The sequence below is a fragment of the Platalea leucorodia genome, assembly GCF_965183815.1.
Source record: "Platalea leucorodia genome assembly, chromosome: 1".
In the NCBI taxonomy this organism is placed as follows: domain Eukaryota; kingdom Metazoa; phylum Chordata; class Aves; order Pelecaniformes; family Threskiornithidae; genus Platalea; species Platalea leucorodia.
This window is the reverse complement of record NC_138823.1, coordinates 67,537,468-67,564,954: the sequence shown is the minus strand read 5'-3', so window position 1 is coordinate 67,564,954 and position 27,487 is coordinate 67,537,468. Positions and strand designations below refer to the sequence as shown.

The following is a 27,487-nucleotide window of genomic DNA, read 5'->3' as shown; positions in this document are numbered from 1 at the left end:
GGCAGAGCCGCTTCCACATAGACCTGACCGATCCCGCACGGCTCGCGGCTCATCATTCATGCGGCACCCTTGCTTCGCGTGCTTCCTTTTTCCAGGCGGCACCCAACGACCGAGCTTTCGCTGCAGTACGTTACCATTCAAACCCAAAGGTTTAGTACCTCAAAGGACTCCCGCATTTTATTTTTTTAACCGATCTCAGTGACCTTGAATCACGCCCCAGAAGGACTGACAGTGCCCTCGACGCTGAGGGACTGTAAAACAAGAAGAAGGGAAGACGAAGAGGCGGCGCCGCCGGTAGCCCCGAGCCCGCCCTGAGGAGGCGAGGGCGCTGCCCTCGCTCCCACCTCTCCCGCCGCGCCCAGCAAGGCCTGCGCGCAGACCGCCGCCCCGCCACCGGGACGAAGCTCCTCGGGGAGAGCAAAGCAGCGGTGCTCGGCGGCCACTAAAGCAGCCTGAGCCGCCACCGCGCCTCCAGAGGCTCTTTCGGGGAGCCAGCAGCCCTCCCGCCCCTCCACCCCGCTTGCCGGGGCCGCGCAGGCGCAGCGCGCTCCCGTGAGCAGGTGAGGCGGCCCGGCCCGCATGCGCGCCGGGCGGGGAGCGGTGGGGAGGGGGTGTCTTCGGCCTGCGCCTGCGCGCCCGCCCGCCTGCCCCTGCCGGCGCCCGGCGCCTGCGCACTGCCCGACTGTCAGCACCTTCCCGCGGGGCGGGCGGCAGCCGGTAAGTGGCGGCTGCGGCGGCTCCCTCGGTCCCCGCCGCTGGCCCGGTGCCAGCGCCCCGGCCGGTGAGCGCCGCCGTGCCGGCTCCCGCCAGGCTGTCGTTGTCTGTAGCGGCCCGAGTCTGGCGCTACGGGAAGCGGAGGGAGGACGGGACGGGCTGGGCCGGGCCGATCCGATCCGATCCGATCCGGGAGCCCCTGGGGATGGCGAGGCTGACGGGGGTGCTGAGGGCTCCTCCGGCGCGGCCGCTGTCCCTGGGCCGCTGCCGAGGCCGAAGGAGCTCGAGGTGGCGGGGCTGCAGCCTCGCCTGCCTGCCCGCGGGCGGGTCTCCGGCCTTTGCCCGGCAGCGACGGGCACCTGCGTCGGTGCAAATAATTGGAGTTCGGGGCAGCTCCGTCGGGGAGCGGGGCCGGGAGGAGCCGGGCTGCCGGGCGGAGCTGGGGCTGCCGCAGCTTCCTCCTTGGGAGGGGTTGTGCCCCAGACCTGGGTGTCGCTGGGCGCCTCCAGCCCAGAAGCGGCAGGGGCCTCCCCCCGCCAGCCCGTCGCCCCCGCTGGCTGGCTTCTCGGCTGCCGGCCGGAGCCTGAGGCCGGAGGGTGAGGGTGCGCTTGCCGCTGAGGCCTTTCCAAGAGGGCTCAGGACCTTTTTGTTCGTCTCTTCCAGTGCGTTGCTCTGATGTTTGTGGTTCTGGCTCTGTGTAAAGTTGGTGTGGTTTCTTAAAGTTTGCTCTTCCTTTTGAATGGCTAGTAGTTGTGCTGTCTACCTCAGCGAGTTAGTATGTAGTCAGTTAGGAGGTTACAGTATGGACCACTAATTTTGTTCATGAGGTCTACTTAATGTGCCTGGGTAGTGGCTGTGGGGGTTAGAGCTATCATAACTCTGTTGAACGGATTCAGAGTTGTTAATAAAGGCAGTAATCCAGCATAAAGCTGTCTCCTGCAGATTCTATTTCTGTAGTAAATTCATATTTAAAAGGAGCAATTTCTTTAAAATTGTAGATACAGTCCTGATCGCTTGGAAGTGGATTGAGCTAAACAAAACCGGGGTATTCTTTCAAAAGTGTGAGTGGTAGGAATAGATCCTGCACCTTGGGGTGCAGAGTAGGAAATCAAACATCATTTGAGCTAAGCAGGCCATTCGTAGAGAAGTGCTGGGTATGGTTGCACAGCTGAGGAGGTAAAGTAGGACATGAATTTACACTGTAGAAATAATTCTGGAATAAGTGCATACTTGTGCATGTAATTTTTGAAGATACTAGAGAACAGATCTTGAGATATTGGATGAAGGGACTTGAGATGTAGACTTAGGGTCTTATAGACTAGCTCTTGGGCAAACCTTGCCTGGAACCTTTTTTAACCCTGGTAAGTTCTAAAATGACTAATTCTACTAATGGTGTACTGAGTCTGTCCGGGATGGAGTTAACTTTCTTTGTAGCAGTCCGGATGGTGCTGTCTTTTGGATTTGTGGCTAAAACAGTGCTGATAACACACCAGTGTTTTGGCTGTTGCTGAAAGGTGCTTCCACAGTGTCAAGGCTTTCTCTGTTTCCTACTCTGCCCTCCACTCCCCTTGAGTAGGCTGGGGATGGGCAAGAAATTGAGAGAGAACACAGCTGGCCCAAACTAGCCAAAGGGAAATTCCCTAACATATAATGTCATGGGGGTAGAGACAGGGTAGAGGAAGATGAAGGGGGGGTTTTGGCTTCCAGGGTGGCCGTTGTTCAGAGACTGGCTGGAGCATTAGTTTGCCTATGGGAGGTGGTGAGCTTCACTATTTTTTTTTTCTTATTTTTTTTTTTGTTTTTGTTTTTGTTTAGAGGGCGGGGGGTGTTTCCACTTTCCTTCACCTATCAAACTGTCTTTCTCTCGACCCGTGAGTTTTCTCACTTTTGCACTTCCAGTTCTGTGCACTTGGCACAGTTCTTTGTCAGATCACTATTGTGTTGAGATTAAGTGATATGCTGGATATATGAATGCAGACTACTTTGAAAGTAGATAGCTACTTTCAAGGAATAATATGGATATGAGAGAGTATAATCTGTAGTTGTGGCCTGAAATGTTCTGTTTGATTACAAGACTGAAGACATAAAACATTGGAAAGAATTCAGGAAGAATGAGGAAGTCCAGATGTGTTCCTTGGAGTTCTGTGGACACCGTCTTCTTGCATCTTTGGTAACTGGGATCCTCCCTGCTTTCTGTTAGTAGCTAGTGAAGCTTGAGAGAACAGGTCTGGTTTGGTGGCCAGCAAATTTTACCTTTTCTGCATACTAGTTTGTATGCACATCTTGACTTCACTGGAAATTCTGCTGGAGACTTAGGTGAAATACTTGATTAATTTTTCCTTGCGTACCTACGCTTCTGATGCACCGATACCGTAAGAAGAGCAGGAAATAAAAAAATCATCCGTCAGAAGTCTAAATGGAAGTGCTTTATAGTTAAGTCTCTGGGTTTAGAGCTTCCACAGCTACGTTTCTCTCTGCTTTTGGTAGCAAATTTGACCAATTGCTGCAGGGGGACTGTGGTTCTCTCAGCTCCACCAGATTCTAGTTCAGAAGAGTTAGGAGTTTTGCTTGGATCTGCTACAAGATTCCTTTATGCGTGTCTCATTCCCCTTTTAATAGCCAAACCTACTTACTCTAGGATTAGATAGAATCTGTTTTGATGAAGATTTGCTGTTCTTTTGTTGTTGTTTTCTTTTTTTTTATACAAATTTACAGAGAGCAAGGTAAATGCAAAAACGGTAACCAGAGAACATTTCAGGTAAACTAGTGAAACAGAGTTAAGTGACCTTAAATGCAATTCTTGTAGAATTCCGATTACTACTCTTTATAATGCAGTCTAATAATACTTCTGTCACATTGCACTGTTTTTATTGCCAAAGTTAGTTCTCCAGTTGTTGACTTTGAAATGGCACATAGCCATCAAATGAAAAAATATTTTCTAAAAATGTTATATTTCTTTTCAGTACTGTTAAATTATGAAGGCATTTTGAGGTCCTAATCAACAATGGAGGAAACGGATAGGGAAGCAGTTGCAACAGCTGTTCAAAGAGTAGCGGGAATGCTTCAGCGTCCTGATCAGCTGGATAAAGTGGAGCAGTATCGCAGGAGGGAAGCTCGTAAGAAGGCTTCAGTAGAAGCTCGACTCAAGGTAAAAAGTTTGATAAACCTGAGTGTCTGTGGTGCAGCATGAATGTACCTTCTTTTTTCTTCCTTCTGTTTTTTGATTCTACATTTTCATCCCGATAGTTTTAAACCGTGAACTTTAATTTTTGTTCTGTGTCCAAAACAGAGGCTTTGCATCCTGAAAGTAATGCAAACTAATGCTGTGCATCTTACTGAAATTTTATTCAAGCATTTCAAGTGTTCTTATGTCCTGTAACTTCTACAGTTTATTCATGGACAGCTACCCTTCGTTTATCCATGGACAGCTACCCTCCTGCTGTGTAGCCTGTCAGCCAACAAACCTTTGTCTTAATGACTGAATACTGAACTTTTGTAAAAAAAATTAATGATTGCATCTGAAAAAGATCTGTCAGTTTAGTCTGACTTCTACATAGGTTTATGGAAGATAGCTAAAATCTGTCACATTCTTGTCTCTTGCAGAAGCGTACCCCATGATTTTCCCCCTCCTTCACATGTGTACATGTAAGTGCGCACACACAGACTTAGCCTGAAATATGAGTAAGGTCCTCCTACGTTTTCTGTCGATATGTTACTGGGTTCTGTGTTTTCTTCCTTCACTGGTACTCACTAGCCAACAGTCATTTTAGACCACTATATTGCATAATGGGAGTGGAGCCTTGGAAAAGTATTTTGGGAAATATTTTTGTGTTTACCAGATCAAAATGGCTGGTATACACTGTATCTAATCTTATATTTCAGAATAAGTTAGTTTGTCTCACAGCTATTTGATGGCTCCTTCTTTGTGGGAGTCTGCATAAAGTAGAAGAGAGTCTGTCTTCTTTCACAGTGAAAAAATCTGTTAGCAAATTACACGTTAATTTTTGTCTGTAGCATAGAAACAGAAATTTTCCTGATGGCTTGGACTGGGTATTTCAGATTTAAGGCAGGAAGCATATAGTGGAGTCTATTAATAATGGATCAGCTGTTTAGTTACTGTGATCTATTCATAATATATGAGCACAGTCATTTGCCTGCTGTCTGCTTCTATAGACAGTGATGACTAAACATAACTTTGTAAGTTTTGTAAATGCCTAAATCCACTGTATAGCTAGTTTCCTTGTCATTTTCCTTAAGTTACCTTAACTTCAGTCATCTATAGGTGGTCAGAAATACCTGTTCCGTAAAGAAGTACAATACCTCTTAATCCATTCAGGGCACATTCCTGAAACAGGTGATGGTAGTGATGCAATGGATAGCAAAGCAGTTTTTCCCATAAGAATTACTATAATGGATGGGAGCACAGAGAGGATATAAGAAATACTCTTGCTCTGTATTTAAACTGCGTATATGTATGGTGTGGAAGATGGAGAGACAGGGTCCTTAGGATCATCAGCCGGAGGAGTTGCTGACTTTTCAGGTTGGACCACTGTTGAAAAACCTCAGCTGCTTCATCTGTGTGAATGCACACATGGTAAATCTTTTAGTGTGAACATGTTGGTGCTTCTTTCTGACTGGATATGCTTTCATCTTTGTCATCATTTTCTTCAGATGAATCGAGATAATCAAGTCAATCAAGGGTGAAGAGTAGAAAACCAGGGTAATAGTTGTATGTCACTTACAGGGATGAAGCAGCAGAGATCTGGAATGGTGTTCTGCCCAAAAGAACAGCATCTCCTCCAGCTGGTTATCCTACTCCTCTCTCTATATCTTCTCCCAAATATTTAGTTATGTCCATTTCTTACATCCTCCTCTGCACCTCTTCCTGCATTATATAAATTCTTACAGGAGAAACTGCTTTGAAATGTATCAAACTCATCTGCTTCATGTGTGAGACTGATGGCGGTTAGTGAAGCAGTATTTTTAAGGATCAGCAGCAGAACTCTGAAACGATGGGTGGATGAGCACAGGTTAGCGCTGTAGGCTGGTACTTCTGGGCTCTGCACTCCAAAATGTAGATGAAGAGCTGCTTGGACTCTGTTCCACAGCCTGAAAAGTTATGAGCATTGACAACCATCTTTCTTCATGTACTTATTCAGTCAATGGGAGAACTTAGGTTTTGGTTTTCTCTCACCCTGAAGAAATATTGTATACATATCCCAGGAAGGTTCCTAGGTCATGGGTTGTCCTGAGTATAAACATGCTTGAATCCTTTACCTTTTGATTCTTAGCTGCTCTGCAATCATGAATTTGAACCATAGGGCTCTAGGGAGACCAGGCAGCAAGGATCCTGGCTCCATGGCTTCATGTTGAGGGCTGTCACTTGAAAAGAGAGAAAAATGAAGTTTTGAGCCCTGTTCCTAGGATGGCTTGGTTTTGTTTTCATTTTTTTAATAAAGTGGTGGTCAGTCCAATCTAAGATGAGTATGTATTCTAGTCCACAATGCTAGGACATGCCTTGCTCCCTGTCCCCCACCCCCTCCCTGGCCACAGCTGACTATCAGAAGACAGACTGAACACGCGTGGATGTCTGGTTTTAGAATTTTCCTTGGCCGTTTGTGTCAGTGACCAAGATTAGTGATTGTTTCTGTTTAACGTAATCAAGTTTCTGCCAAAGTTAAATAGACAAAAGTTTGAATATGTAATACTTGGAAGATCTGCCTCAGAAGAAATTGAAGTCTCAAATTAGAAGTATTGAACATTTAACGGTCATGTGATTTTTAAAGTACTTTATGGTAAGCTTCAGAAGATTGTGTTTGAGTATCATATTGAATGTTTAAGTATCCTAATTACCTCAGTTCCTGTAGGGAAAAATGTGTTAATGCAGCAGTTCTGTAGATAGAGATTGTATAAAAATGCCTTACCACTGCTTAATTGTACTGAGTCTGACAGGAAAATACATTTTTATCAGTAAAATCAGCATGTCATAATTTGAAAGTACATAAATAGTGGTAGTTTAAGAATCACTGCATTTTTCTGGGACTTTCCCAGTACATTTAAAACACAATAAATGTTATTCATAGTTACCAGGATTTCCTTCTTGGCTTCTAGTATCAGACAAAAAGTTCCATGACTGCCCAAGCTTTTTGGCCTTAAAAGTATGGTTAAAAATGTGTTTTGAGCTTAGCAAAACCATTAGTGCCTCATTTCTTTACTGGTTACTTCAAGTCCTTGAGATACCCAACTGAATTTTCACTGATGTCTTGCCTTTGGCTTGTCTTTTGAAGGCTGTTATTTCCAGTTTCATTTTCCACTCGCCTGATTTCACCTTCGTCACATCTTTTTAAAAATACATATGTAAAAAAAAAAAAAATGCTGTGGATGTGATCTGAGTTCTTTCACTCAGATACACACCATAATGCATTTTCTGTAAGGTGTCTGGACTGTCAAATCATATTCAGGACTAATAGCCTATTTGAAAAGTCATTATTTCAAGTGTCACCTGTTACAAGAGATATCTTTATCAATAACCTCTCTTTATGCCAAAATAATCAAGTAGTTGGATTGTTGGTCTGGTTATTGATGTTTCACTGTGTCGAAATTTTATTCAGTTTGGGTTTTTGTTGGTTTTTGTTTTGGCTGAATTCGTTTTGATTTTTTTTGCTTTCAGGCATCACAGGCCGGAGGCGTTTGGGGTTTTTTGTTTGTTTGTTTGTTTTTTTAAGAACATTTCAGAGTTTATTGGGGCTTTTTAGAAGATTTTCATTTGCCAGTCAAAATTTATAATTGCTTTAGTAAAAGGCTTTGTGAATCTGTGCATACTAAGCATTCTGTTGAAACATCTGGATCAGCTTTCTTCTGATATCCCCCTTTGAAATGAATTTACGAAGGAAATGCAAAGAAATCTCATTCTGCCTTCCTGTGATCCTGGTTTAATATAGATTTATAAAGGTGATGATCTGTCTGCCTAAGCTCCTATGTTAGCTTTGTGGGTGAATCAGTTGTATCTAGGTCCTTTAAAACAAGATACCACTTCAGAACTTTAAAAAAAGAATATGTGTGCACACACAGAGTAAGTTACACATTTCTAGTAAGCTATAATGTTACCTTTTCAGTTTTTTTTCCTCTGAAAATATTAGATACTGAAATGAAAATTAATTATTGAGAAATCTTGAAAATACGGAACTTAAAATGATTAACCTGAGTTCTTTCTTTGTCTTTTTGTTTGTATTTAAGGCAGCAATCCAGTCACAGTTAGATGGAGTACGAACAGGTTTAAGTCAACTGCACAATGCACTGAATGATGTAAAGGATATTCAGCAGTCTTTGATAGATGTCAATAAGGACTGGAGACAGAGCATCAACACCATAGAAAACCTCAAGGATGTTAAGGATGCTGTAGTGCAACATAGCCAACTGGCAGCTGCTGTAGAAAATCTCAAGAACATTTTTTCAGGTAATCTAATGTTCTTTATATAATCCATCACATACTGAAAGCACTTTAAAATGGTACTAACAGCTGTAAGGTTGTCAAGTAATGTTGAGAACTTTAAACCTCACTGGGAGTGAAGAATTAAGGAAGAATTACCTATGCATCATGTTCAAGGAACTAGCTGGTAACCATTTAATATATATCAAGTCTAAATTGCACTGTAAGAACTTCTGGTCTGGCCTATCTCATCATCAAACACAAGTCACAAAGAAGCTTCTTGCTAGCAATCAGTATCAGGGATAACGTTTAGTATAAAAGACTGAAATATGCAAGCGGCATGTACAGAAAGAAAATTCAGAAAGATCTGGAATGTTGCCAGTGAGTTCAGCACCTACAGCAAGCCCGTTGGGTAAAAATAGTCCCGAATGATTTTAGGAAGTGAAATTTTTTTGCAAACAAAGGCAAAATATGAAACAGCAAGATCTCCAGTCAAAGATTTCCTGGCAGTCTTTTTCACACAACAGTTAGGAGCCTTAAGGATTTCCATTAATATTACAAGCATAAGTATAAACTACCTGAAGTTCAGTTTCAAGTGTGCGCAGTCCTTGCTTCATAATCAGGCAGCACAATCAGAGACCAACTCATGCATAAAGAAATTATACGTGGGAGACACTTCTTCCTTGCACCACTGCACAACTGCAAAGGTTTGCAAAATTAAATAAGCTTAATGTGATATCATGGATACTGCAAAGATAAAGAAAATGGAGTTACCTCTGTCCTTTTATGCAGCCTTTTTCATGCACTTTCCATTCCATCTTGAATCAGGTGCATTCCTTGCCAGGACTTTCCTGCTTATAAGTAATTTCAAGAATTTTACCCCTATAATGGGGGGTAAACCTATCATACCCCTTTGGTTTTATTTAAGTAGTCTTCTCTCTCTTCTTCTCTCCTGATAGTAATTCGTAAAATGTACCTATAAAGAAAAAATGTTTCCCAGTCATACCAGGTCTATTTGTTTAATCTCTGTAAGAGTGCATCTAACTGCTACAGTACCAAACTGGGATATGGTGTGCAACTTAAAGAAAAAGAGTAGTATTTACATGCAATGTCTAGCAATAAAAAACGAAGAACAAGAAAATTCTGTATGTTCCAATGCTGAGTTATTTTAAGGGTGTTTTCTTTTACACCGATGAATGCAATTGAGACAACAAGCCTTTTCTTCTCTGGCATTCTGAGAGGTTTTTAGTGTGAAGCATGTCCCCCCAGGATTGTTAAACAGTATGATAACTTCACTCTGAGCAAAACAAATGTTTTATAAACAAAGTGGTTTTCATCATGACTAATGATTATGAATAACTGTCTTTTCAAACCTTTTGTGGGGCTGCCAGTTTTATCACTAGCTGCCTTTTGCAGTGACAGTTTTTCTGCTGAGATTTTTTTAGTTCTTTGCCCCACAGGATTCTAATCCTCTTCTATAGTATTCCTCAAATACTGAAAAATAATAAAGAAAAAAAATCTTCTAAATAGTTCAGCAGCATAGGTAATTATCCCTATTCTTCCTTTGTGCCTTAGGCAGGCAAAAACTGTTCCTTCAAGAAGGAGGTAAAATTCAGTGTTTGTTGGGTATATGCAGCCTCAGTTTCAACAGGGTAAGTGGCTTTTAGTCAGGGAAGTTAAAAGCCTTTTGTATAAGGTGTAAGAAAGCTAGTACTGCAATTTGTTTCATTGTAGACTTTCATGGATTTTTTTTTTTTTTTTTTAAGAGGGGGAAGAGAAAGGAAACTCTTTTCTGTTGGCACTATGATCTTTGTTTAACCACTGATCAAAATGGAGCATTATAGTTAATAATGTATAAAGACATATAGCATTTACTAACAATTTTTGAATACTTCAAAATAATTTCCTTTAAATTATTTCAAAAGAATTACTACAGCTGTTCTCCAGCTTGTTTCCTAGTGCTTTTATTGTCTTGTATTTATTCTTTGTATTTTGATTGTGTTGTCTTACTCTTTTTCTTTTTTCTTCTTTGCCTTTCTTTCAGTTCCAGAGATAGTCAGGGAGACCCAAGATCTGATTGAGCGAGGGGAACTTCTGCAAGCTCATCGAAAACTGATGGATTTAGAGTGTTCTCGTGATAACCTGATGTATGAGCAGTATCGCATGGACAGCAAAAACACACATGACATGAACCTCATCCATACATACTTTGGGGATATGCAGAAACTTTCTGAGGAGCTGGCAAAGCAACTTTGGATGGTGGTTCAAAGATCCCTTGTTACAGTTCGTCGAGATCCAACCTTGCTTGTTTCTGTTGTTAGGATAATTGAGAGGGAGGAGAAAATTGACAGGCGCATGTTAGACCGGAAAAAACAAACTGGGTTCATACCTCCTGGCAGACCAAAGAAGTGGAAAGAAAAAATGTTCAACATTTTGGAAAGAACTGTGAGCACACGCATTGAAGGCACCCAAGCAGATACTAGAGAATCTGACAAAATGTGGCTTGTGCGCCATCTAGAAATCATACGTAAATATGTCCTTGATGACCTGCTCGTGGCTAAAACCCTGCTGGATCAATGTTTTCCTCCACATTATGACATTTTCAACAAATTGCTAAACATGTACCATCAAGCTTTGTCCACCCGCATGCAAGAGCTTGCTGCAGAGGATCTGGAAGCGAATGAGATTGTTAGCCTTCTAAGTTGGGTTTTAAATACATACAAAAGGTAAGGTCCCCTTATCTTTTCTGTTAGCAATAGTTGAGAGTAAGCATGCAAAACACAGTTTATGTGCTAATATTTGCATGTCTATTAACATATAAGAAGATAAAACAAAAGAGGGATAATAGTAAAGAACTTGCTGGTTTGGTATTTGTTATGCATTCTGCTTTCTGAAAATCGCTCCTTAAAACTTGTTTGCATTTTCTAATATGTGATTTTGAGTTGCTTTGTAAGCTTAGAAGTTTTAATGCAGTTAAAGACCTGCTTGAAGCTGCAGTCACCTTGTATTTGTGTGCCAGTTTGGTGAAGTATTGGGAAGAGCAGAAGCGACTGAGAGCTCGTGCGTGTGAAACAAAATGTTTGCTGTTGACCACAGGCCCAGAAGATTTGTATGGTTATTAACTTTCTATTGTTCTTTTTTACAGGGGTTGGGACTGTTTCAGTGTTGCTTCACTACTGTTAAATGGAAAGAATGTAGTAACTTCCTTCAGGTTTTCCCTCAGAACTGTGTGGTGATTTGTTTATGTAGAAGAATTTCTGCTTACAGGTTGTCTCCTGTGATACTCTTAAACTCTTTTCTTTTGAGTTGTGTGATTTCTTGGGATAACTTAAGCATTATGTCTTGGGGTTTCTTTTGTTGGGTTTTTTTTGTTGTTTTTTTTTTTATCCTCCAGGTAGAAACAGCTCAAATGGCAACTGTTTAGTTTTTGCTGGCATGTAGTTACTAGAGCAACTGATTTGTTTGGGAAAAAGTAATGCTAGCCTTTCTGTGGCTCGTGACTGTAATCGTGTTCTCAATAGCTGGCATTGACCCAGAGTCTGCGCTGTGTACACTTCTGCCGTCTTCAATTGTTCAGTCTCGCTAATGCAACAAATTGGACGCTTGATAGGTTTAGAGTATAACACCATAAAGCAAATAGGTAGGAGATAATACGGTTCTGTAGAATTTTTATAACCAGCTTTAAGATTCGTTTTGTGTTCAGAACTCTGTGCTTTGCTCTACACTGCGAAGTTGTTCTGCTTTTCTTCCCTGCAAGGAACAATCAGGAGCACCCGCTAATGCATACTTAAATACCTGTGCAGGATTTATGAGAGACGCAGCTACTAATAACGAGCTGAGTTCATTGGCCTTTTCTTCTTTGTTAATAGAAGGCCAGAGGAATAGCTCCACGGTGAATGAAAATCAGAAATATGTGAATCCCTCTACCTATAGGGGCATGGTCTCAGTACAAATCCTGCTCCCAGGTTCTTCATTTATGTCCTCGGGCTGATGTTCCAGTAAGGCAATTCTTGGTCTTAAAATTGCCTTTCTACCCTTCCTCCAGAAAGTAGAGCAGATTGCTATTGAGTTGGACAATTCAGAGCTAAAGTTCTCTCAGTCTTTGTGTTCCATCATAGGAAGGGAAAAGGGAGGGAGCAAAGCCAGCATTGCATCTATTTACAACACAAACAAACTAGAAAGAGAATTCTGTGGCTTGTTGCACCTGATGGCAGAATCTGTTAAAGGAAGTGAAACAGTGAGAGGAGTAGACACAGTACAAGATATCTGAGAATGCACTTCTTCCCTGTATATCCATGTAAGAGGTGTGATGGAAATTAGAGGAAATACCTCAGGAAAAAAATTAAGGCTTTGAGTTTCTCTCTTCTCTAAAAAAAAAGCCTGAGAGGTCAGTACAGTAATTGTATTCTTACAGATTACAATAAACTGTTATAAAGAGGATGACAGTTAGCTGTTGTGTATGTTTGTGGTGGACAGTGGAAAAAGAAATCATCTCAGGCTTGTGAGTGGAAAAAGTAAAGTGCTCAAGCGGGATACTGGCAGAGCTTACCACATCTCAGGCACTGGACATCTCTTAATACAATAAACAATTCTCTATAGGGATATATTTATAATAAACTGTGAGGGAGGATGGCCTATATGACATCATGAGAACTGTGTTTCTGTGATATTTCACCCTCTTTTCCCTGTATGGAAAATAGGTTCTAAGCTGCTGTTACATTCCTTGTTCACTTCTATGGAACATTGTATGGTGGAAGATAGTTTTGTCCTTTCTAATCTTTCTCTACTTTTATTAAATGTAATTTAATATTAGAGGGAACATATGAATTTGTATTTGTATTTGCGTATTACAGCTGCGCTTCAAAACCAGCTGAGAAAACGCTGACCAATTAAGAGAAGCATTGAGGTTTTTTTTCCATGTACTGAATTGATAAGAAAGCCATGCATAACTTCTGTTTACAGTATTTGCAAGATAGGAGTTGTAAGAGTTATGTTCTTCTTTACCAGAGCATGTCTTGGAAGCTGTTTTTAGAATTGTATTCAACTCATAGCTGAGAAATAAAGTGATGCTCTATGTGGAATAATAGCCTTTAATATTTGAGTGGGATGCAGTTTTACTGTGCTAGGTGTATTTATCTTTCATATTTAAGTCAATGAGAGCTTTGGAAACATACTGCTATTACTAAATCGGTACCAAGTTGGGACCAGGACTCTGATCTTTGTTTTAGGGAAAATATAAGTCTTGTAAGATCCTGATGCCCGTATTCATAACATCATTTTATCAGATACTGATCAAGTGTTGACAAAACTGCTAAGAGTTCACCAACATTGCTACAGGCAGTGTCAACAATCTTCACTCTAATGAACAGAAGGAATGGTGCTCTGTAGCTAGCTGGATGCTGTCTCTGGCTCGAGTACCTGTTTTTACAAGACAGAACAGGATTGGTGTCGTAGGAGGCAGAATAGAAGTTTTTTAAAATGTTAGTTTCCAGATAATACAGTTCTGATTGAAATTTCAACTTGATTATAAACTTTTTATTGAAGGGAAATAACCCTTCCGTAGAGTTAGAAGCCTCCTGACACTTCTAAGAGGGTTGTCTATCACTTCCTTTCCCCCAGACACTTGGGTTGTGGCAGTCAGGAAAGAGAACTTGAGTATAGGAAGAATTTTTGTCTTTGGGGGCTCGAGGTTTTTGTTTTGGGGTTTCAGTTTATAAACCTTGAGAAAGATTTAATGTCTCTGTGGCCTTGTGAAGTAGGGGTAATGATGGCATAATGAGGCTAGAAATATTTTCGAATATGGCACAGTGCCATAAACGGCTTCTGACATTTCCCCTGAAGAAGCCTAGAGCAGGTCCTGCTATTATGTGTATTCTTTATGTAAACAGCAACAGAATGGAATTCAGTTTTCTTAATAGCTTGAGCCACTTAAAATATCTTCAGTCTCTTTTCCTACAGGCTCAGGAAGACGCTACAAATGTAAAGTGTTCAGTTACAGTAGCTTTTGTGGTTTCAAAGACAAGAATTTTGTTTTTTCATTAGTTAGCCATAGTAGGTTTTTTTTTAATGCTTTGACATTTTTATTTTCATGATGTGGAAGCACCACTATGCTGACTCTCTGCATGTACCCAGAGAACAACTTTAACTTGCAAACTAAACACTTGTTTAGGAATTTTTTTTTATTTGCTGTTTTTTTTATAGTTGCCACTGCAAATATAGAATTTGTGGCTTCTGAAAAGCACACTAGAAATGGAATGTGAAACAATTTGTTATTATGATTGAGTATATTTCCATCAACTGTTAATAAAGCACTCTCTGAAGAGTGTGGGTTTGAGTTATTGATTTTTTTTTTTTTTTTTTTAAGCATGAAATATTAAGAGTTCTTGCTATGTTGTGCTTTGGCATAGCTTTGTTTTTTTATTTTAGTTACACAAGCAACTCATTATATAATCTTCTAACATATAGATGCAAAATATCCCTGTAAAGTATTAATTTTATATAAACCTTGTCAAAATATTTTTGAGGTTGCTCTAGTTTCTAATCCTATAAAATCAAGAATTTTCCTTTGCAAGCAAGTATAGCTAATGATGCTGGTATAATACAGTACCCATGAAGTGCACTTTTGATTTGGCATGCAAGATACCTCCTCCTCTTATATTAAGTGTATCCTCTACCACTACAGGAAGCATTGGTAGATTTTCTTCTAATATATTTTAGCTTTGACATGGATGTGATACAAGTAGCGAAACAGAAGCTCTTTTGAGAAACACCGAGGAGGGTATTTCATACTTTTCACTGATCTTGCCCATTCTGAAATTCAGAATGTGTAAGTTTAAAGACATCTAAAAATGTCCCCTATTAAGAGCCCACAGGTTTAACCAGTTGGCTTTTATTCAGTGTTAAGCAATCGCTAGTTCTTGTACATAATAGTTAGAAACACAGGAAAGGCTTGAATACTTAATGTCTGTAATTTTTTTTTTTTTTTTTAATATATGCTGGGCTATAGCTTTTACATCCTGTTCTTTCTTTATATAGTTTTATTTACCTTCCTTGTAAATACATTTATTGTTGCAGCTACTATTAAGAACTTTTTGAGATGTATAGATATTGGAAAACTGCCCCTTACAGTGGTCATACAAAAAAAGCTGCACAGTTTTTAACTTTTTATCTCATTTTTCTTTACTAATCTGCAATGTCTTTTTTTTTTTTTAAACTCAGTACGGAGATGATGGGAAACTCGGAACTGTCTCCCGAAGTGGATGTAAATTCTCTGAATCCTCTGATTTCACAAAATGTGGTAGACCAGCTTCTCAGCAAGTACATGTCAACACTTACTGTGAGTAATAATAGTGCAAAGACACCTTCAGATGAGTTTATAGCTGCATTAGTGCCTCAGTGCTGTTCCTCCATCAGAGGAAACTAATGTGACAAGTGTGAACTCGATATCATTACTTCCATAAATTTTCATATACTATGTGTAGGTTTGTTTATAAAGCTATAATCAGATGATTTTATAGATGTAAATCATAACATTTCAAGGAATAATTCTGCTTTGCAGACTGTATTCATCATATTTTATTAGAAAGGAAGGAATTCCAGTGTTCATATGTCTAAATTCATAGTGTCAGTATGTTAGGTATTAACATATTTACAAGCCACTGAATGCAGCTTGGTCCCTATAGTAACTACGTCAACATTTGATACAGATGTGATCTTTTCACGGTAATCAGGGTGTTCACATTTGCCAGTTTGAATCTTTTAACAGTCTCTTTCCTTTCATGCCTGTCAGCTGCATGAACATAATTTCCTTTTGTGGGTGCCATTTCAAGTGCATCGTAAATATAAAGACACTGCTTCTTGGTTATCCTAAGAGTCACTGGAAATTGGTCAACTACATGGCAAAGGAATCAGTATGTGATTGTCAGGTTTTTAAATGTATTTTTCTTTAAAGATCCATTGCCTCTGGGACTGGGTATTGGGATAGTTGGAACTTTGGACTTGCTGTTCTTACACTGTTAAATTGAATTCCTACTCCTCCTAAGTTTAGGAGCTCTGCCAAGCAGAGGAGGGAAATTTTTTGCTGCTTTGGATGTGTCAGCTACTAAAATATGTCCAGCAACAGCAACTACTTGGACTTGATACTCAACACAATAATATATACCGATCTTGTTATGTCTCAAGGAAGTTGCCAGTAGAGGCTCTGCTTCACATTAGGTTTACTAGGACTTTTATGCAAGTTTATTTTTCTGCACTTACCTTTAGGACAAAAAAGTATTGGCTTGATTTCTCAAGCTACTTTTAGCTTGACTCAGGAAATGCCTTTGAATTCATTTTTGTCCCCTCTTAAGATGAAAAAATATACCTATATTTGATTTTTCAGAAATGTTTTTCCCTACTTAGTGAAAAATATTATATATAGAACATTGTTGTATTTATATTCTATAAATAAAATAAAGCAAAGCTGCTATTCTGTTAAACACAGAGTGGTTTTATTTTGCTGGTTTTTAAAATACTTTAAAATATTTTAGACTTTTTTTGCCCTTTCTGTACATTCCTACTGGTCATGTTTAATTTTGCATGGTAGGGCACACTAATATACCTGTTATACGTTGGAGAGAAGTATGAACCTTTATATTACATGGGGTTTTACCTAAGTGTGAACAAAGTAGAAAAGAGGCAGAAACTTTCAACCCTCTGAAAACATAGGGGTAATTATTTTAGATAGACAGAAATCAAAGAATCCGATTACAAATTTAGCAAACATGCTGGTCTTTACTACCTACTCTTGCAAATATGTCTATGGTATCTGTGTCATGCAAGTGATCAGAAAAGTGGCTTAATCTATTTCTGAAAACAGTTGTTCTTAATGTCTGTTTGCTGTATAATGTGCTTGTCAGATGGGAGGAGAGCCAACTACTGTATCTCCATCACTATTTTGTGCAGCACTTAAGTTCCAAGAAACACAACTCATTTAATGTAATCCTGGGGTTTTGTCCCCAAAGGTAACAGCCATCAGTCTCCTACAATGTAGGTAAAAGGAACTGCAAGCAGATATGTGCTAATTTTCCTACATTAAGTATTACCCTTATTTTTTCAGTTGTTTGAAAAATTCAGTTTGAAACCTAAAGCCTGAGACTTAATAAATACTTCCAAAGTTAGTAAACATGTTGGTTCTGACAAACTGACTTTCTCTTTGTGTTTGGAGCACTCCCCTTCCAAAATGTGCCTAAACTTGACTCAAACTACATCACTAGTTTACCAGTACTAACCTTTGTCTTTGTCAATGCAAATTTTAATTTGTCTGTGTTACCTATATCCTGTAGAAATGACAAGAGTGGTCAACATTATCTGTTACAATGCCACTCTTCATTACGGGAACGGCTGCTATTCCAAATATTGTAGTGGGGTTTTTTGTTGTGTTAAATCAGAAAATCTTTTCTTTTTCTTGGTTGCTTTATTTAATGTAGTCTAATGTATTTAATGTAGTCTAACATCATTGGCTGGCTACGAAAAGCACTGGAGACAGATAAAAAAGACTGGATAAAAGAAACTGAACCAGAAGCAGATCAAGATGGGTACTATCAGACTACGCTCCCAGCTATTGTTTTTCAGGTATAAAAGAACTTGGTTATTCTAGAAAACCTACAGAAGCCGTACATGGATTTAGGGGAATGGAGGGGCGCAGGGGGGGAACCAAACTGTTTGGAATGCCATTGTTTCTATATCTATTGATGTATAGGGTTTTTTTTCCTGTAGAGTTGTTAGTTGGAGGGGTTGTTTCTTTTGAGGTTTTTATTTGCCTTTTTAACACTTAGAGACTTAGTTCTTTTTATGTGTAGATTAGAAACATATTTTTCCCAGACTATTTAGTTGATACTTGTGTATAGTTAACTGCTTTTGCTTAGGTCTCTTCATGTGAATTTGTAGTATAAGCCTGCCAGATGAGATGTTTGTAAGTTATTAGAATGCTGTTTGTTAATATGGTGCTGAGGTAGTTAGGCATGTATTTGTTCCTATAAATTATTCATTATACAAACACCTTAATACTGGAAAGAAAAGTTCTGTTAAAGATCAAAAATGTTGCTGTTTAAACACTACTTCAGTTAACATTAATGCCTCTCCAAATTATTAAATAGCCTAAAAACAGAAAAGGCTATTTCAAAAAAAAAAAAAGCCACCAAAAAACCCAACCTGCACCACCCTGTTGTCGATAGTAGAAATGGAAAGGTTTTAAAGTGATCTTTATCAACCAGACAAATGTCAGCTTATTATGCTCACTTTCTATTTTTTTGTTACAAATATTGTGTTAGGTACCTTCAATGAAAGATAGATGGCCTTTTCTTCCTGCATTTGTTTCCTACTTTATTTGTTTCCTGTCCTATACCAGGATTTTTGCTGCATTCTTTCACATTTGTGTTAGCGCCAAGGTTGACTTCATCTACTCATGTTCAGAAAGCGTGTGATCTCAAAGAAGCTGGCGGCTGATTGGCTCTAGTGTTGTGCTGTCAACGGTTGCAGTGTTGAGATTCATGTAACAGTGAAACTTTCAAAATCATCTCGGCATAAAAGCAGCTCATGTTTCCACCTGGCTTTGTACCTCTTCCTTTCCAGTCCTCCTCCTCTCAAACACAGTTCCTTGTAGGTCACCTAGATGTTGTGCCTGGTTGTGTTTCTAAAGTTTAGGGGTCCCTTCTATTTCACTAATGTGAACTTACTGCTTTCATATATGGGGAAAGCAAAGGAACGCAGGAGCTGACCCAAGAACTTTGATCCACTGTAAAGCCAAATTCCTACTGAATTAGAAGTATTGAGTACTTTTTTTGCTGAAGAAAGAATACAACTGTTTTCAGTATCAGGAGAAAACTGCAGCATACATTAATGGTTGTCAATAATATATTAATTACATTTATGGAAATAGCGATTTTTGGTTTAGTCAGCAGCAATTGTCTGGGCTTGCTTTAAAAACAAACAAACAAACAAACAAACAAAACAGCACAAAAACAAAACAAAAAAACCCCACACATCAAAACCAAACAAAAAATCCCCAAAAAGTATATGTAGAGCTGCTGCTAGTGAGAGTCTCCAAGAAGACAGGAGTTCTGTCTTTAGTTTACCACTGATAAAGGCCTCTCTTTATAACTAAACTATTTTTAACTTAGATGTTTGAGCAGAATCTTCAGGTGGCTGCTCAGATCAATGAAGATTTGAAAACAAATGTACTCCTTCAATGTCTTCAACAAATGAATTCATTTCTAACCAGGTAACATAATTTTAAAAATATAAGTCCTTTATCCTGCCTCAGCCTCTCTTTGCTCCTACAATTCCAATAATTGTTTTTCCTGTGGATGTTTCTTTATTGCTTTGTCTTTCTCCTATCACATCCATGCCAACCAAGCTTTTCTTCCCTTTCCTTTTCTTGCTTTCTTCCTCCCTTCCCCAGTTTCACTGCAGAAGTTCTTTTGTGCTAGTGAGTGGCACTTTCAGTTCCTCTCTGCAAATGGCTCTAATTTCTGGAGTCAGTTCTGCTTTCTTTTATGTCTCGGATTTCTCTCTCTCTCATAAGGAAGACAGAAAACACTTCCATGGCTGGATTCTGCCCAGAACAGAGAGACTGAACATGACATGAGCATCAAGCCCTTTATAAAATACTTCTAAATACCTGACGGGCCCTTATGGAGCATTTGATCCTACAGGTGTACTTAAGTTATTACAGATTTCTGTCTGTTTAATGCCATTCCTTGTATATGTTACAGGTACAAAGACGAAGCACAGTTGTACAAAGAAGAACATCTTAAAAATCGTCAGTATCCTCAATGCTATGTTCAATACATGATTGCAGTTATCAACAACTGTCAAACCTTTAAGTAAGTCTGCATGTTCTTTCAGTATTGTGAGAAAAATAAGTATTGATATTTCATTTGTAATACTACATGTTCCCAGGACCTTCTCTTCTTTTGTATACAAAGAGTTTCAGTTAAGATCATTTAGCTGACTAAACAAAGACAACAGGTTTATAGTACTGTTTCAAGAGGCAGATACTGTGATTGCTCTTGCCTTTGGCAAGCCAAGCCATTGCCCCTCACCAGTGAAAATTCTCTTGTTATTCCAAGAATCTCATTGCCAAAGAAAAATTTATCTTCAACTTTCAGATTTTGAAAAAGCCGTTTCAGTTAGTTTGTCTGGGGCCTGCCATCTTCTCTTACATTTGATCTCTCACAGTTCACCTTCAAGCAGTGTCATCAAGGTGAACTGAACTGGAGAAAAGTAAAGGTAGAGCTTGCTCTATTAAGAATACCAAAACAGGAGAAAGAAATTCTCATTGCTCATGTTTCAGTGTTCAGCAATCCAACCTCATGTTTATCTATATCTGCTGCCATTCTCAAGTCTACAAATCAGCAGTAGTTCGTTACCAACATACGAATAGTCTAGGCTGATCACTGTGAAATCATACTGGAGAGTAAATAAAGGCTTCCAAAGCAAGCAGCAGGCATTATTTCCCCTTGCAAAAATAAGACTGTCTAGTATGTCTCTTTCCGTGTATGCACTCCGAAAACTTAGTAGCAATGCAATTGTGCATCAGTGGATGATGAAAAGCATTGTTATTTGTCACAGAGAATCTATAATCAGTCTGAAAAGAAAATACTTGAAAATTGAAATGGAAGACACGTTGTCAAGCAGTCATACAAGCATGGATGCAACTTTAGACATCATTGCAAAAGAAGGATGCTCTAGCCTGCTAGATGAAGTCTTCATGGATTTAGAGGTTAGAACTTTTTTCCTCAAAAAAACAGAAGTATTATTTTATAAGGAAAAATAATTCAGGAGTGAAGTAGTTATGAAGCCTTTTAATTGCTAAGCGTATTTTATATGTGGTGTGCTCGCAAAATGCCAGTAAATGTCAGTATTGTTCTTCACTGGTATAGTTTGCATGTAGGAGGCTGAAAGGTTTCTTAATTATATTTCACAGGATGACTTGAGGCAGGTGCTTTGTATATAATGAATATTTTCTAGCAGATTGTACTTAGTCTTATGTAGTTGAGTTCTAAGAATTATTTGGGAAACTACTGCTGGTATTAAGTTGTCATCTTTGTACAGGTGCAGTCCACCTATAATTAAAATAGTTAATTGACTCTGAAGGTGGACCCTTTCTAACTGATAAATTTCCATGTTTAAGAATTTTAGTTTCTTGTATAGAATCCCCCAGGGGAAAAAAAAAATTCTTTTTATTACTAAAAAGAAATTGGGAGTATGGGGGGGGAGGCAGGGAAACCAGAGAAATGTCAGGGGACTTTTTAGATTCATAATAATATTTTGAACTTATGTAAACACCTTGAATGAGTCACATTAAGAAAGATGTGGGAGCAGTGTTTATTTTAAACTTGGAGCTCTTAAGCAAAACTTTTATTTCTCATTAACTATTCTCATTGATTATGAGAAGACGCTCCATCTACTCTAATGACCGTTGAAATTCATTAACCTCAAGCTTCATGTCACTATTATCATTTATAAAATACCATGCGCTAATACATAAAGAATTTTTCCTCTGAGGAGAACAAAGCAAGATGGGTACGTAGATGGAGAGAATACTGGAATTATGTATTGTGGAGTTCTGGGAAAGGAGTAAAGTTTATAGGCCACCAAGTTTGGTGTAGGCACAGGAAGTTTGTGGGGCCATCAAAGAGGAACAACTGAGTAGCCAGTAGCTGTTCAAGAAGTCAAGCATGAAGTTGCATTATCACAACAGTTTAAAAGTGCCTCATATTTAAAATTGGAATCATCAGCTCTTATGCCGATTTTGTCCTGGGACCTTAATTTTTTTATTTAGCATAGGCATTTGAATAGAGAATGTAATAAAGGATTTTAGAGAACTCGTATGAAACAAATGCTCAGGTTAGTGCAGTTGGTTTCCACACACACCCAGTGTGTATGTCAGGGTAGCGCTCTGTGGCAACTGTCATTCTGACAACTGATCACATCATTTTCCTACACTAACTGCTTATTCCTTTTGAAGGAGTGTAGTTTAGAAATGTATGACACTTAAAATTGTCTCCTATTTTTTTGTAACTGCATTGATATGATGAAAGTGTCAAAAATTTATTCTGATCAATTGTTTGTTACCTTCTCAGCCACATCTCAATGAGCTGATGACAAAGAAGTGGTTGATGGGGTCTAATGCAGTGGGGACTATCTGTGTCACTGTAGAGGATTATTTCAATGACTTTGCAAAAATAAAAAAGCCTTATAAAAAGGTAGGTGCAAAATATTCTATGATACTTTGCTAATGTACTCTGAATATCATGTTGGTTTGGAATTTCTGAACACTGAATGGTATTCAGAATTGGAATACAGCAATTGGAATTGATTCATCACTGGAAATGAAAAAATATTCGTAATCACGTTGCAAAAGTCCAGATCTAATATCTCTCTCTCATCTTTTTGTTCACACACATATGATATTGTCAAAGACAGATCAGAGTTTCCCCTTTCCGTCCGTTTCCCCTTTCCGTCCGTTTCCCCTTTCCGTCCGTTTCCCCTTTCCGTCCGTTTCCCCTTTCCGTCCGTTTCCCCTTTCCGTCCGTTTCCCCTTTCCGTCCGTTTCCCCTTTCCGTCCGTTTCCCCTTTCCGTCCGTTTCCCCTTTCCTCTCCTGAAACCTTTCTCCAAAATTTTGACTGAATAACATGTTGATTGAAACTAAAGCTTGATATATACTAATAAAGTGTAATAAAAAGTTTGTGACTACCTGTTATGCAGGCTTTTTCTTAATTGTAAATAACTTTGCCACCATGCTTAGGTTAAAAAAAAAAAAAAACAAAAACAAAAAAAAACCACCTGAGTACTTGTGGGATTTAAGGACTCTCCTTACATTAGAGCTGAAAAAACATGTAAAGGTTTTGGGTTGTTTTTGTTCTTTATTTTCAAACCTCAGCATTACTCTTGCACCAATACCAGATGCTTGACTTAGTCACCAGTAGCTATTTCCTGTAAAAAGACAAGTGCAGAACAGCAAATCAGTCAAGGAAGATCTGAGAAAGAGATCCCTGCTGGCTCTCCAGGCTTCTTTACCAGACTTGACCCAGAGCACAGATTTGCAATGCTTTATGCAAGGTACTGGAGTTTTCCAGCAGAAGCCTCTGGGATGGCTGGTCTTTCTTTGATCAGATATAAAGAGTAAGCCTGCAAGGCCAAGCACAGGTCTGTTTTAAAGATCATCCAAATTATTTCATATTTGTTCTTCTATCTTTGGTGCTCCTCAGAAATAATTCAGACGTCGTTCGAGGTATCTTGGTTTTGTTGTTTCTCTTTCTTGTAATTGGCACATCCTTTTCATTAGGGAAGGACAGATTTTCATTTCTGTTAACACAGTGGAAATCTAAAGCCACTCAAAATGTGTAGTATTAGCAGAAACTGTGTACTGGCGATTAAGTGCAAATACACGTTTCAAAGCCTAGTAATTGTTCAAAGACTAAAAATAATGGCTGCTTTTGCAGGTATCACTGGCATAATCCACCACCTTTTTCTTTTCTTTCAGACAATGACTGTTGAGGCCCATCGAAGAGTGGTTGTGGAATACATCAGAGCGATCATGTTAAAACGTATATCTTTCAAGAATGCAGAAGAGAGAAAAGAGGGTGCAGAAAGAATGATCAAAGAAGCAGAACAATTCCGATTTCTGTTTAAGAAACTTGCGGCTGTAAGTATTTGCTTTGGGTAATGCTGTTAACCTGGTAATTAAGAATAAACCACACGTGTTTACTGCGTGGGGAAAATGGCTAGAGTTAGATCTCCATGTCTCCCAAAACATTGAGTGACTTGTGAATATCAAGGATCCCAGCCGCGGGCACAGACAGAGGTTCTGACCAGACGTGCGCAGGCCTGCTGCTGAGCACCAGTTTCTCCTGCTTTGTGTTTATACAGCTCTCTGCAGCTGAATATCTGAATGGCCTCACAGAGAGAGGTGCCCTGAATTCGTAGTAGTAAGTGAAGGAAAAAAAGCAGTTGTTTGTTTAAAAAAAAAAAATAAAAAAAATTGGCCTTTGCTTTTCCTGGCTGGAAGAAAGGGCGATACTGCATCGAACAGATGCAGTTACTTATTACCTGAGTAGCATGCAGTGCATGCATTTAGAATCAACAAGACAATTATGGTGACCCAGTTTAAAGTGCAGCAGAAATAGAAAAGACAGGCTAAAAAAGGTGTTTGAGAAACAATGTACAAGATAGGCCTAAAATGATAGATCTTTTTTTAACTGCATAAGGAGCCAGTTAAATCTGCCAGAAAGCTCCTGGGGCCAACAGATGACAAAATGCCAAAAGAATGCAGAGAAAGACAAAGCCTTGAAAAACCGGGGGGAGGGAGGGGCGGCGTGCATCTCTGCTCACTGTGGAAGACGTTGGGGCAACTCCTGCATCAGGGTCCTTCATTACGTGGGATTCTGTGTAAGATCTGTTTCAGATTAAGCCGTTGATAGAAGAGGTTATGGAATAAGTGAAATGAACAATACCAGATTGGCAGGACCAGATGACCTGGAACTAAGAGCGCTAAAATAGTCCAGAGATTAAATAGCTGTTACAGTTCAGTTGATCAGTTGTTGAAAGCTGCCTTGGTGGCCAGATGACTGGGAGGAAGCTAATACAGTGCCAATTTTTAAGTAATGTTTCAGAAGAGATCTGGCTTTCACATCAGTTATTCCTAATGTTTATGCTGGCAGATTAGCAGAAGTTAGACTAGAATGTATCACCATGTGGATAAATACAACATCTTGTTTGTAAGATGTGACTTTCTTTGCTGATGTTCTGAGGGTAGGGCTCTGGATGAAGAGCAGGGAAAGAGGGAAGAGGGTTATGGTGACAATTCACAAATACTTTCTTCCTTAATGTCTGAAAATTTAGCTCTTTGGGTAATTCAAGAGCATTGTCGGGCAAAATACTAATTAAAGGATTGGTTATAGATATTGGGGGGGGATTGCTTTTGTTTGGGGGATTTTTTTTTTTTTTTTTAAACTTTTCATCTGGCAGGGTTCTGGAGAAGACACTGAGGGACTCTGTGACATCATTGAAGCCATTGCAGAGGTTATCAAGCTAACTGATCCTTCACTGCTCTATCTGGAAGTTTCAACTTTAGTCAGTAAATACCCAGATATCAGGTAAGTCTCTTTGCCCTCAAAGTTAAAAGATAGTTTCTTTGTAGTCTTGGGTGAACTGCAAAACAATGTGTAAATGTGTTCTTATTTTTCGTATTTTAGAATGTAGCCACTTTCTTATGAAAAATAATGCTCATATAAAATGTATGTGAGCTGCACTAGGAGATACATGTACTTAAGTACTCAAGTACATGTACTTGCAGTACTACAGGAAAGGAATAATGAAAGTACTTCCATTCTGTGTTTTGGGAGGATAAAATATGTTTGAGAGTCCTAAGAGCAGCCAAAATAGTGCTTTATATCGAGCTGGAAGAGCCAGTTCTGAGTGGCTAGAGATCTGATTAAGAATTAAAGTACCTGCTGAAACTGAGTGAAGGGGTTGCCAACTAAGTGGTATTTCTGACAGAATCTTGCTTGTGCAAAGTTCCCTGCTGATGCCAGTTTTACCATTTTCCTTTGGCAGGGACGACCACATTGCCGCTTTGCTGACGGTGAGAGGCGATGCCAGCAGGGATATGAAGCAGACTATCATTGAGACTTTGGATCAAGGTCCAAGCCAACCGAACCCAAACTATGTGCCAATTTTTAAAGAAATTACAGTTCCTACTCTAACTGTGCCAAAACTTCTTAAGTAACTGACAACTCTGTGTTTGTGTGCCATTACTGGTCTGGGCTCAAGAGGTTTGAAATATGGGAGGGCAAATTTGGCAATGCTATTTCGAGTAAAGTTCAATATACACTGATACTTGCTAGGCATGTTTCTTTCTGAAGACTTGGATGTGGGAAAATGTAATCAGATTTCTGAAAGAAGACGGATGTAAAGGTCATGTTTGAAGAACAAATCTTCTAATGGCCAGGGGGCTTTTTACTGACCCATTTGTTACAGCTGTTTTTGCTGTCAGCAGATACATTTTTCTCGTGGAACGTGTTTGCACGGTGCACTGCAGTGCCGTATAAAGATATTTATACCCAAAACAAGAGAGCTGTATTAGTGCTGGATATACTAACGTACATTGCTTACAATACCTAAGCAGACTCCTTTAGAACTGTCTTTATATGGCACTGCGTTGAGTATATATCAACATCCTCGATCCACTTCCACATTATACTTTGTGTATGTACTTACTTTGGTGTAAAATAGTTTATTGCAGAAGACTTAATTATGAAATCAGTTGCCTGACTAAGGAACTGAATGAAATTGCTACCATGCAATTTGATTATAGAGTGAATAAATAAAGACACATGAGGTACATTTTTTTTTTCATTTATTTACTAAAAACAGCACATAAAGCACCACCATAAAATGTTAAACCATTGCTACCTTCAGCTATATATTCTTTGCATCCTTATAGATTTACAGTAGATTTAAATCTTTTTTTTTTTTTTTTTTTTTTTGGTTGGTTGGTTTGAAGTGTGAATAAACTCTGGATTTAATAGTTTTCTGGAAATGTGCGATACTGTTTTTTATTTCCACAGTATTTTCAGATCAATGCTTAAAGCTAATTTTCAGTATTATCTAATTATAAAATATTACCAGAAAATTGTGAATTTAAAATGATGTGATGGACACAATGAAGGCATCTGCTAGTGCCTGAACGGAGCTGTCAGAGATAAGTCCAAGGAAGACACAAGGCTACTTTGTTCTAATTAACGTGCTGGAGTTTGCCTACACAAACCTGTTTGGCCTGGGAACACCCCGGCCTTGCGCCCTTCGGCTCCCCCTGACCCCAGAAGAGATGCGGGCAAGGTCAGCAGCGCGGGCAAAGGCTAAAGCAAAGACTGTGGCTTTCCTCGTTGAGGAGGGAGGGAGCGTGTCCCGAAGGAGGAGGGTGGTTCAGGAGAGCACCGAGCCCTACCGGAGGAGTTTTGGGGAGGCCTGGAGGCAGGCCGGGTCCCCTGGGACCTCACGCTGTGCCTAGGAGCGGCAGCCAGGCTCGGTTCGTCCCTGTACCCGCTGCTGCCCCTGCAGCAGTGGCCCTGTGTCTCCTGGGGGCTAAGCCTGGGCTGCTCCCCCCCGTGACAAACCGCTCCCCCCGAGCGGGGACCCCCGAGTCCCTCCCCCCTGCCGGGGACGGCTCCTGCCCGCCCAGAAGCCCCGGCGGCGGCGGAGGAGCGACGTCAGCCCCTCGGCAGCAACCGCTGCGCCCCGCCGGACGCCAGCCACCGCCGCCGGCCCCGCGCCCCGCCCTCCCTCAGGCCCCCCGA

General features: G+C 39.8%; 1 protein-coding gene across 1 annotated transcript; it reads left to right on the top strand.

Annotated features, from left to right (window-relative positions):
* Nucleotides 1-647: 647 nt before the first annotated feature.
* On the top strand, nt 648-26,616 carry EXOC3 (exocyst complex component 3). Its single transcript, XM_082307533.1, has 13 exons — nt 648-717; nt 3,678-3,862; nt 7,951-8,170; nt 10,188-10,869; nt 15,362-15,479; nt 17,630-17,755; nt 19,303-19,403; nt 19,897-20,007; nt 20,756-20,906; nt 22,270-22,392; nt 23,674-23,835; nt 25,158-25,285; nt 25,746-26,616. Exons 2-13 carry the CDS (start codon nt 3,719-3,721, stop codon nt 25,915-25,917), a joined length of 2,238 nt encoding a protein of 745 aa, XP_082163659.1. The 5' UTR covers nt 648-717; nt 3,678-3,718; the 3' UTR covers nt 25,918-26,616.
* Nucleotides 26,617-27,487: the final 871 nt, after the last annotated feature.